The 12,110-nt window shown below is 40.9% G+C and overlaps 1 protein-coding gene across 1 annotated transcript; it reads right to left on the bottom strand.

The window, feature by feature from the left end:
• Window positions 1–1,911: 1,911 nt before the first annotated feature.
• Window positions 1,912–11,076, bottom strand: LOC128603302 (scavenger receptor cysteine-rich domain-containing group B protein). Its single transcript, XM_053617611.1, has 9 exons — window positions 10,975–11,076; window positions 9,180–9,579; window positions 8,923–8,994; window positions 8,178–8,495; window positions 7,775–7,852; window positions 6,887–6,955; window positions 6,321–6,635; window positions 3,213–3,290; window positions 1,912–2,557 (listed from the first exon to the last, which is right to left on the bottom strand). The coding sequence occupies exons 1-9, from the start codon at window positions 11,074–11,076 to the stop codon at window positions 2,241–2,243; spliced, it is 1,749 nt and encodes a 582-aa protein (XP_053473586.1). The 3' UTR covers window positions 1,912–2,240.
• Window positions 11,077–12,110: the final 1,034 nt, after the last annotated feature.

Below are 12,110 nucleotides of genomic sequence, written 5' to 3'. Positions count from 1 at the left end.
TTCGGCACAGACTATTCAACACTATGTGTTCAGACATGGTTTATGGAACAGCCAAACTCCCTAGCTAGTGCAGTATATAGGCTAGTACATAGGGTGTGGTTATGGACATACAGATGCTGTGTGCACATGTAAAGGAAATGTCAAGATCATTCTTTTCTGAATGAAAGTGATGTTGAGTAAACTAGCAAACTAACCTGCTGTCCATTTTGGTTTATTGCATTGCAGTGGGAATGCTGGGAGATCCGGTCTCTCTGCTATCTCCTTCCCTGCCTCTTTCTCTCTAGTCCACACCCTTCTCTCTCTCTCTCTCTCTCTCTCTCTCTCTCTCTCTCTCTCTCTCTCCTCTCCCCCCCCTCTCTCACAATGCCTCTCACTCCATCTGTCTGTCTCTCCCACACCATCTCTTTGTCCCATCTCACCATACCCTGATGCATCAGTGAGCAGCTGTTTTAGAGGATGAGGTGCTTCATTTTTTGCTGTATTGAGGAAAAAAAAAAAGCCAAATGGCTGCAGAATCTCAGTGATCTAGAAGAATCTGGTCTCAGCAGCCTAATGCTTAGCAAGAGTAGGGGCTGGGCCAAGAATCGAACAGACCACCAGACACGCACACACACTTGGTTTTGCTACCCTTGCAAGTAGATACGCATTTTCACGTGAAATACAACACATTAATTACAAATCTTTATCCTAACCGCACCTTGTCTTCATTCACGTATCCCACTTTTTTCCATTTTTATTACAGCATCAATAATAGAGCTCTGAGTTTTGGCCAATACCCAATATTTATCCACTACTGACATTCTCTTATTAACCAAGCTGACTCTTTGCACCTTTGTTCATGCAACATCACATATTTTGTTCGCATACATCAGTGGATTATTTTAGAGAATACATCAAATCTAATCCAAAAGCAGCACAGAATTTCATTCCCATATCCACCAACACCAATAATCAGTGTCAATAATGAGGACCACCCTCTTCTTAACCTGACAAAATCATTATTGCCATGAACCTAATGACAGGAAGGAAGGAAGGAAGGACAGGAAACACACACACACAAAGTTAGTGCCGAAAATGTGATGAAATGTTTAATATTTTTAAGCACCAAGTTTGTAGAATAAACATCTAAAGTCTTATTGTATGTTTTATCAAAAAACTATTTTAGAGATGTCAAGAGATTCTTTATTCCCCCACATTTTGTAAAAACTGTGCAACGACAAAATGTCCAGTTGCACACATCATATTTCCCATGTTGTTTGAAAACGGTCCAGACACAGGGGTCAAATGTTAAATTAGAATCATTACATCCTGCAATGAATGTGATCACTTCTAAAAACAAAGAAAAACGCCCACACACGCTTTACAGAATAATTTATGCTTCCAGAACAAGTCTTAAGACATTAGCACATTGCAGTGTTTATTTTAGACATTTGCACAAAATGTACGTCCTGTCCCACACAAAATCCTGATCAGTCAATATAAACTACTCTCGCAGTTTTGAGTGGCGTTAGGTAATGATAAAGAATGTTCCTGTGAAAACTGAAGCTCTCACTTTGGGAGATCGTGTTTACCTAATGTAATTAGAGATCTTTAAACCTGAGAATATCTTTTTTTTTTAATTCTAGATATCTATAGACATATGTTTTCAGGTTATCTTTTTCTAGATGACCTTTGGTGTAATATTTATAGCTTTTTATTTAATAGAATATTTAAAAAAAAAAAAAAAAAAACCCTTTCTAATTACCCATTTATTAGTATTTTGAGTATTTTAGGCTTTAGCCAAAACTTTTATAGTGATGTGAATAATGAATGTCCCAGCAGCTCCACAATGCAATGGCAAGCATGCCTAGCATAACATACTTGCATACTAAATATCTTAATATTGTACGTAGGAAAAAAAAAATAGGGGATAACAGTTTGTATTTCCACTGTGTATCAATTACTTTTACATAACAAATGTGGAAAAATTAGGTGTGTCATATTTATACATACAGTTTATATGTATTTGGTATTCATACATTCATAAAGTGCATAAATAAAATAAAATCGACCAATTTCTGTATATAAGCATAATTTGTCATTTCGTTTGGTTTCAGATCATCCAGTAGCTTTTTATATCTTCAGCGTATCAATGGAGTGGATATTTACAAAATGTACATGTCCTGTTGTCTACATACTCCATTCCCTGCCGCTCTATAGACCACGGAGGGAAGGGGAGTGGCTTCTGTGGATGGGCAGAGTCATGTGAGTGAGCACCTCACACCAGCATCCTCTGAGTGGTCACAGTTGTGCACGTCCCATGGTATGTGGGAGCACTGCTGGAGTGACAGCTCTGTGCCTGTGCACTTCACATTGTCCAGGAGAATAGTGCCAACACCTGGTCCAAAGAAGGACTCCACCTGTGCGGCTATCGCATCACCGCAGCCCAGCAGCCTGCACACTACTTGCGCATCAGGGAGGTCCCAGGCATCGTCACACACAGTGCCCCATGCACCGCTTTGATAGAGCTCTACTCGGCCCTCACAGCGGTTTAGACCACCTGATAGCCTCATCGCACCTACAGAGAGAGAGAGAGAGAGAGGTTGTGGTATAAGCACTAAGTACATGAATTGTATAATGCAAAAATGGGAAAAAAAAAAAACAGGGGGAAAATAGTGTACATTAGTGAACTCAAGAGGTATTAGGGCTTAATTTAGAAAGGGTTTTTATTGAAGAAAAGGGAAATAACTAATGATCAGGTAATCAGTAAAAGATTTAAAGATTAACTTAAGAGACTCCAGTCCCAGAACGCAACAGGATGAAGGCCTACATCAAAACATCAAATCACTGAGAGAGAAAGGGAGGAGGCAACTCAAAATGCTTTACGTAGTAATAATAAAAGACAACAGGGAAAGAAAATTAAACCAAAATCTAAAGGCAGTAGAGCTACAAATATAATAAGTGAATGAATATGAGAGAAGATAATTAGAATAGAGAAAAATGCTAAATAAATACTAGTTACAGAACTAGAACTAGAACATAAACAAAAATATATACATTTGAGTCACATCTTAAACTCCAGGTTCTGATTTATGCTTCTCAGTCTTTCTGGGTAACTACACACCTTTCCTACTGGTTTCATTAGTGTTGCTAAATAATTCCTTGTAGTTACTGAATAACATGCTCAAAGATGAATAATTTCCCTAATGTGCATAATGCGTTTCCATCCTTACCCTCTACTGGTGGGGGAGTGGTGATGATCCTATCAGTCACCCCAAAGCTTCTCGATGTTCCCGCCCAGACCGGGGAAGCTGAAAAGACAAAATGAAAAGGTTACACTACAATCTTGTGTGCTTTTAGTTTGGTCTGGTTTGAGTGCATGTTTATAGTGCATTCACTAAATGAAATCTGATTTTCCATCTCTAGAGCTGAGATAACGTTAGAGTACATTAGCAGGTACATTAGCATAAGTGCATTGTGCATTAGCATTAGCATAAGCGGAAAAAGAAAAAGTAGGAAAATATTTTACAAATATTTTATAAAAAATATATTTTTTATGTTGTGCCACCTGCCTGTGGGTAATGCTAAGTAGACTAGGGCTGTATAATACAGACTCCAGTAACTAGCCTCAATCTAGTGGAATAAAAAAATTAAATCTCATGGATACCTAAATATATACACTGATCAGACATAACATTGAAACCACCTGCCTAATATTGTGTAGTTCCCCATTATGCTGCCAAAACAGCTCTGACCCATCGATGCATGGACTCATTAAGACCTCTGAAGGTGTGCTGTGGTATCTGACACCAAGACGTTAGCAGCAGATCATTTAAGTCCTGTTAATTGTGAGGTGGGGCCTCCATGTATCGGATTTGTTTGTCCAGCATGTCCCACAGATGCTCGATCGGATTGAGATCTGGGGAATTTGGAGTAAACACTCTGTCATGTTCCTCAAGCCATTCCTGAACAATTTTTGCAGTTTGGCAGGATGCATTAACCTGCTCAAAGAGGCCACTGCCATTGAATACCATCAAAGTAACATCCACATGAATGCCAGGACCCAAGGTTTCCCAGCAGAACATTGCTCAGAGCATCACACTGCCTCCACTTGCTTGCCTTTTTACCATAGTGCATCCTGGTACCATCTCTTCCCCAGGTAAGCGACGCACACCCACCTGTCTGATTCATCAGACCAGACCACTTTCTTCCATTGCTCCATGGTCCGGTTCTGATGCTCACGTGTCCATTGTAGGCACTTTCTGCGGCAGACAGGGGTCAGCATGGGCACTCTGACTGGTCTGTGTGACGCAGCCCCATATTCAGCAAGCTGTGATGCACTGTGTTCTGACACCTTTCTATCATAGCCAGCATGAACTTTTTCCGCAGTTTGTGCTACAGTAGCTCTTCTGTTGGATTGGACAGGCTAGCTTTCGCTCCCTATGCACATTAATGAGCCTTGGGCACCCATGACCCTATTACTGGCTCACCGGTTGTCCTTCCTTGGACAGCTTTTGGTAGGTGCTATCCGCTGCATACCAGGAACATCCCACAAAACCTGCCATTTTAGAGATGCTCTGACCCAAGATAATAACAAGATAATCAGTGTTATTCTAACAAGATAACTAACAAGATAATCAGTGTTATTCATGTCACCTGTCAGTGGTTTTAATGTTATGGATGATCACTGTATACCAGTTACATGTACTTAGAACTGTAAAACTGACTCTAGAACTTCGTAACATGAGTTCAGCGTTTCACTTTTCCATCTAATCCCACGTGGGCTGTGTAAAACTTTATTCTGCTCTGCATTTTTTCTTCCTCATCCTTATTTAGCTTGGTTGACTTGAATGTGTGTATATTAAGCACACGCTTGCATATATTTTTGGGGTTTTGCAGCTGCACGTGGCTAAACTGGCTGGAGATTTTTCCGCTGTGGGCCTTAGTTGATGCTTATGTTCCCTGACTGGCTTCTGTAGTTTGCATGTGCTGGAACACTACTTCATTAGTCATCGATTGCAGAAGTGAGACATGTTTCTAATGCTGTTCTGAGTTGTAGGATTAAAATAGAGAATATTTGTCTGTTTGTTTCTGGGTGTATATACAGTGTATTTGCTTCTTCTTTGCTTCATCAGACTGTATAAAAGAGTAAACCTGCAAGGACGAATGTATGGGCATGTTTATGTTTTGAAAAGAGGAATGGAGAAAGAGTGGAAAGGGGGGGGGGTGTTCTGTGACAGTACATTAGTCTGAAAATGAAACCGAAACTTAATGGTAACAGAAAAGTGTAAGTGTGTGTGTGTGTGTGTTTGTGTGTGTGTGTGTCACTAGTAAATAGTGAGTGAATGACATCCTTCCAGATACAGGAAAATAGCTTCAGTTCACATCAAACAGAATGGAGAACAAAATGTGATCTCGGTGACTTTGACTGTGGCATGGTTGTTTGTGCCAGACAGGCCAGATTGAATATTTCAGAAACTGCTGATCTCCTGGGATTTGCATGTACAGCAGTCTCTATAGTTTACACAAAATGGTGTGGGAAAAAAAATACATCCACTGAGTGCAGTTCTGCAGGTGGATACATCTTGTTGATGACAGAGGTCAGATGAGAATGGCCAGACTGTTTCAAGTAACTCAAATAACCACTTTTTACAACCATGGTTAGCAGAAAAGCTCACAACATCTTAGAATGCCCAACATGTTGAACCTTGAGGCTACAACATCAGAGAGTCACATTGGGTTCCAATCCTGTCATCCAAGAACAGGAATCTGTTGCTACAGTGAGTACAGACTCACTGAAACTGGGTATTTAAAGATTTCAAAAAGACCTGGTGATGTTTTTCAACTGTCCTTCAACTGTCCAGTTTTGGTGAGCCTGTGCCCAGTGTAGCCTCAATATTTATCCATCCATCCATCCATCTTCTATACCGCTTATCCTTTTCAGGGTCACGGGGAACCTGGAGCCTATCCTAGGGAGAATCGGGCACTAGGCGGGGTACACCCTGGACAGAGTGCCAATCCATCACAGGGCACACTCACATACACATTCAGACACCCATTCATACACTATGGACACTTTGGACACGCCAATCAGCCTACCATGCATGTCTTTGGACTGGAGGAGGAAACCGGAGTACCCGGAGGAAACCCCCGCAGCACAGGGAGAACATGCAAACTCCACACACACAGGACCACGGTGGGAATCGAACCCCCAACCCTGGAGGTGTCCTCAATATTTATATTAACCCTTAAATTCAAGTTTGAACTCATGGTCTTGTTTCCTTTCAGATCTTCGTGTTGAATTAGTTATAAGCTGCACCTATGTTTAGTCTCTCACTTACTTGAGCAGATGACTCCAGCGTCTTCATGATGTCCACAGTTGTGCTGTCCCCAGCCCAAGTTGAAGCAGTCAACCAGAAGCCTCTCATTGCCGTCACAGTCCACGTTGTCGAGTAGGATTGGACCAGAGCCGTAGCCAAAGTAAGCCAGTGGAATGGCTGCCATGGCAGGTCCACACCCCAGCTGCCTGCACACCACCTGAGCATTGTCCATGTCCCACTCATCATCACACACTGTGCCCCAGATGTTTTCGTAGAAGACTTCCACGCGCCCCTGACAGCTGCTGTTCCCATTCACCACACGGACGGTGTGCTGCTCTGGATGCAGGAGTGGAGAGATGTCAAGAGAGAATTTTATTGTTTCTTTTACATAGAAAATACCTTATCTTTACAGTAATAAATGTGTAATGTTTTGGTGATACATCTCAGCAAAACTCAGCATGGAAACGAAATCCGAATGTTGAGTCATTGCTGAAGATGGCCATTTTGATCAGGCCAGACCACTGCTACTCTGTAGCCTTAAAATGAAATATAGAAGACTCTGATATTGTGACAGTGCATTTTGTTACCTCTTGTGGTAAAGGATGTGGTTGGATTAGCTGGTGTTGTCTCTGTAACTGGAACAGTCATTCCTGTCTCTGAAGAAAGAAGATGAAAAAAAAGCATATTCCAAAGATAGAAAGCAAAAAAGGCCACAAAGTGGTGTATTAATCACAGTCTCATATCTATTCTGCAAAATATCGCCCACTTGTGAGCTAAGAGAGGTACTGCAAAAGGGTACTCCTCTTGTTGACGCCTACTGGTGTGTGAATGCATTGTGTACGTGTCTCTGAGCCTTGTACATATTTGTGGTGTGTGTGTGTGTGTGTGTGTGTGTGTGTGTGTGTGTGTGTGTGTGTGTGCTAGCAGATGAGTTATTTAATTCGATCGACTGAAAATGCAAGCCGCTTCAGTCACCTGGCTCTCTGTACACTGATATATGTGCAGTGAAATGTCTTCAAAAGTCTGAGATCATTAAATCTATTTTGTATTTTCTTCAAATTTTTATATATATATATATATATATATATATATATATATATATATATATATATATATATATATATGACATTATAGGAATAGTTATAGGAATAGTTAAATGAATTTCAGAATTTCTTAGGATTTGGTACGTCACTATTTTGCTTTAATGGAGTAAGTTTGTGTAAAACCTGGCAATCATGTTAGATCAAATCCATCAGAGTGTCATCTAAACATGTGCTTCATTTGAAGAGGTAAGACTGAAGGAAAAGTGATGAAGAATTTTTAATAATGTATATTATGTATATCGAACATTTCCTTTCTTTTTTCTTTCCATTTTTCAAAATCCTAAAACCTTCCCAAATTTTCAGTATGATCTCAGACTTCTGGACCCCACTGTATGCCAGCAGGTAATGATAACACCTCAATGCAATTTATACCTGCTGGGATTTCAGTATGGAAGAATGCATTGTCTATGGTCTCTGTGTTCACAGGAGGAGCAGTGGTGGTGGTCAGTCCTGCAGAGAGAGACAGAGAGAGAGAGAGAGACAGAGAGAGAGAGAGAGAGAGAGAGAGAGAGAGGAGAAAAATAAGGAGATAGACATAGTGGCAGAAGTTCTGAAGTCACCAGCTGATGCTACAAGAGACTTTTGTGTTTCATTATTACAACTTTTGCATAACTCTTTTGCTATAAACTTGTAAAAATCCCCAAACTTTAAGGGTTTGAATATGTGTGCCTCCAGCTTCGCAACTTTCCGTAATAATTCAATCACATTTGCTTTCTATCTAAAGTATGGGAATTTTAGTTAATCCAGCCCTTGCGGACTGTATACTTAAACCTACTTGTGCAGATGACTCCAGCGTCCTCGTGATGGCCGCAGTTATGAATCCCCCATCCAAGGCTGTAGCATGCGGCCAGTTGGCTCTCTGAGCCACTGCAGTGTACATTGTCCAACAGGATAAGACCTTTACCATAGCCAAAGTAAGCGTTGGTGGTGTAGGTGACGACAGGGCCACATCCAACCTGCTGGCACACCACAGCCGCATCTCGCATGCCCCAGTCATCATCACATACTGTTCCCCAGCTGCCCCGGTAGTAGATTTCCACCCGGCCCTGGCAGTGGTCCAAGCCGCCCACCAACCGGATTGAACCGTCCCCTGCTGTCAGAAAAAGGGTTTGCTATCCAGTGGTTCATTTCTAAAACTTGGTGAGTGTCAAATAGCAGTAATTCAAGGCAATGTGCGAATGTACAGTATAATCTTAAAGACTGGTGGAATGACTTCAATACTTGGCCCTAGATCAGATAATGGATACACTGAATAAGCACGAGAATCATTTTAGTACTGAAATCTCTGAAGTAGCAAAGTGGCCAAAGCTTTTTGGTCAAATGCCTTTTCCATTTTTTTTCATATAAATATTGCAATCTTGCATATAAGACTAATTCTGTATATTGCATTGCCTCAGCAGTTGGACTGCCTTTTGATTCTAGACTGCACAATGCCAGCACAAGAAAATATATGTTCATTCTCATCCTTTCTGGAGCTTTAACATCACAACATGAAGACTCTTTGAGTATCAGTGACTTACATAAACCAGAGTTCCTGCGAGCTGGAGTGCTGGGCTCCTCAGACAGTTCTTGAGGCCCTAACACAGTGTTACCTGTAGTGATAGATAGATAGATAGACAACACCTTTCACATTTCACATCATGTGACCAACAAAAAGAATACATTGCAAGTCCTTTGTTAGCAAGATAGACAATATTTCACTAGATAGACAATATTTTTTTGTTATTTTTTCGATTTGAAATGTAGAAAAGTAAGAGTTCCACTGATTTGGCTTTACCTTTGCAGGTGACAGCCACATCCTCATAATGGTAGCAGTTATGGATGCCCCAGCCTTGATTGCCACACAGGCTCAGGTCCATCTCTCCCCCTTTGCAGTCAACGTTATCAAGCAGGATGGGCCCGGAGCCCTGTCCAAAGCGAGAGCTTGTGCCCACTGCCACAGCCAGACCGCACTCCAGCTGTCGGCACACCACGTTGGCATCCACCATGTCCCAGTCATCATCACACACCGTGCCCCATGTACCATTGTACTGCACCTCGACACGACCCTCGCACCGGCTCCTGCCATTTACCAGCCGCACTAAAGGAGCAGGAGGATGGGGAGAATGAAGTGGTGAGCAGTAAGGACAGGTGGGATAAACAATGTGTGGTGAAATATTTTTCTTGAAAGGAAAAGGCTAATTTGGGGATTTGAGGAGGAGATGGTTGTGTTTTCTTTTTTAAAGCATTCTTTAGAAAAGAATCACCTTTAGCGACAGAAACATTGTCAATGTGTTTTGATTTATTATGAAAGTGAAACATAAAGTACTTGTACTTTCTCCCCAAAAGGTATGGGGCTTTCCTTAACAATTTTCTTTCCCCTGACCAATGGTCATTGCCATTATGCCATTATGTTTCAGTTTTGAGTATTTTTGCTTAACGTTTTAGTAGGTCCAAGTCAGTCATTTGTAGAGGAATGGTGAACGATTTTTTTTTGTAAGCCACTTTGTCCATTTTGCTTTAATCGCAGCACATCTCATTCATGTTTACACTCTACCCTACAGAAACAAAATCCTTAGTTTCATTACTTAGTGACTTATTGAATCTGTTTAATCAGGCTGGAAGGCCTATTCATCCATTCATTTTTTATACCGCTTATCCTACACAGAGTTGCGGGGGAGCCTGGAGCCTATTGGAGGGAATTTGGGGCACAATGCAGGGGACACCCTGGACAGGGTGCCAACCCATCACTGGGCACAATGGCACACACATTCACACACTACAGGCCATTTGGAAATGCCAATAAGCCTACAATGCATGTCAATGGACTCACGGGGAGAACATGCAAACTCCGCACACACAGGGTGGAGACAGGATTCGAACGCCCAACACTGGAGGTGCAAAGAAAAAAACCCTGAAAACTTTCCAGAACTTCCCTTTTTTTCATTTTCAACCTAATTTAGTCTTGGCCAATTCCCACCCACCAGCTAGCTCTCTTCTATCATACAACTGCTACCAACTGAGGAATGTGAAGGCTAACATGTACTTCTTCTGAGACATACGAAGCTAGCCAATAGCATCTTTTCAAACTGCTGTTCATGCAGCATCACACACTAAGAGGAAAACCCAGAGAGCACGTTTTGCAGTTTTGCTCTTTTGGTCTCCTGGCCATGGATGGCCATGGCATTGTTGGGATTTGAACTAGCAATCTTGAGTTCTTCTAGACAATAGCGCTAATTCCTTTCTGTTGCACCGCTTGAGAGCCTAGAACTTTTTGTCTTATTAATTTAGCTTCAGTCAAGACATTTGTCACTCACATAACTACATATTTGTCATATTTTGTTTCATAGTACTAACTGAATAACACATTTTAAGCTGAATAACTGAATAATAATCAGTGACTTCAATTGGTTTGTCCAGGAGGATATTAGGTTTTAAAAAAAAGAGATACAAAAATTTTTTAATATTCTGCCAACTTGTTAATCAATAAATTATAACCAGATACAGAATAACTAGTATATTGGTCATATTCCTCTCCAACTCCCACCAGTGCCTGCCTTGACCTGCTTGTATCTATTCCTCTCACTGCCAACCTGGCAGAACCTTGGGATAAACTGCTCAGACTGCTCATCAATCATATAATCCTGGTTGTGTCTTCCATCCATCTGTGTATGAATTCCACCTGCTATAGGCATGAACGCTCTAGTGCCTTACTGTCTGCTACTAATAACACAAGAGGGAAGCTATATATAATAATATAATGATAGCTCATCACAAGAATGCTTCTAATCCTCATTGATTTAAGGCACAAAATAAGGCTAAATATGAAATACGACTCCCAGAAATGAATAAGATGGAAAAGGGAGAGAGAGAGAGAGAGTGAGAGAGTGAGAGAGAGAGAGAGAGAGAGAGAGGTGGCACAGTGATGGAAAAGAGGATTATGTAAATTGAGAACACGGGGAAGTGACCTGTTTTTTTGTGCCTTGGATCTTTATGTGATCCTTCCTCCCTATCTTTCTCTGCCTCCCTTTCATTTTCGTGTGTGTGTCTTTGTTTTTTAAAAGATGTATTCTTTGTCTGAAGTGTGTTAGAGGAGAGGAAATTAAGGCGTGAGAATAGGCTCACATAGACTCTGGGTGTCGACTGTCCTGTTGTTATTGCCTGAGAGAGAGAGAGAGAGAGAGGGAGAGAGAGAGAGAGAGAGATTTTAGTCAAATTATTTGTTGAAAGGAGGTTCTTGGCCCTCCATAGTTACAGTACTCCCTATCTACTATATCTATTTTCCTGTAATTTTAAACCCAATGAAACAGGAAGCCAATTTAGCTCAGTCTGTGTTAGTAGCTAGACTCAGTACAGAGCAGACATAAACATAGCAATGCACATCATGACATCAGCAAAATATGATTATAAAATATACATCTGTGAAGTACAACATTTAAGAGAAAAACTATTACAAGGACCACAGAACTGCAGATCTACATCAAAACATCGAAATTAGTACGGATTTGTCCCCCACCAATTTTTCTAAATACTTTACCAGATTTATGCATGTATAGTATGTACCTATTAACTACTCTGTGCTTACATGACTGCAAGTCAAGTCTCTGTTCTATGGCCTTTTTATTTATTTATTTATTTATTTTTTATAATTGTTGCTGTATGTGTTACAAAGCCAGGTGTTACACCAGGTATGAAGGAAGTAATGCCAAGGAGTCCATAATTTTTTGAA

Source organism: Ictalurus furcatus, chromosome 28, assembly GCF_023375685.1.
Source record: "Ictalurus furcatus strain D&B chromosome 28, Billie_1.0, whole genome shotgun sequence".
Classification (NCBI taxonomy): Eukaryota; Metazoa; Chordata; class Actinopteri; order Siluriformes; family Ictaluridae; genus Ictalurus; species Ictalurus furcatus.
Note: the sequence above shows the minus strand (reverse complement) of the source record. Positions and strands in the feature narration are given on the sequence as shown.

Coding starts and splice junctions, on each gene's coding strand:
- LOC128603302 (XM_053617611.1), bottom strand. CDS start 11,076: ATGCCTATAGCAGGTGGAATTCATACACAGATGGATGGAAGACACAAC. Junction 8,496..8,922: donor TCGCAGGAACTCTGGTTTAT/GTAAGTCACTGA, acceptor TTTTTCTGACAG/CAGGGGACGGTTCAATCCGG. Junction 7,853..8,177: donor CGCTGGAGTCATCTGCACAA/GTAGGTTTAAGT, acceptor CTCTCTCTGCAG/GACTGACCACCACCACTGCT.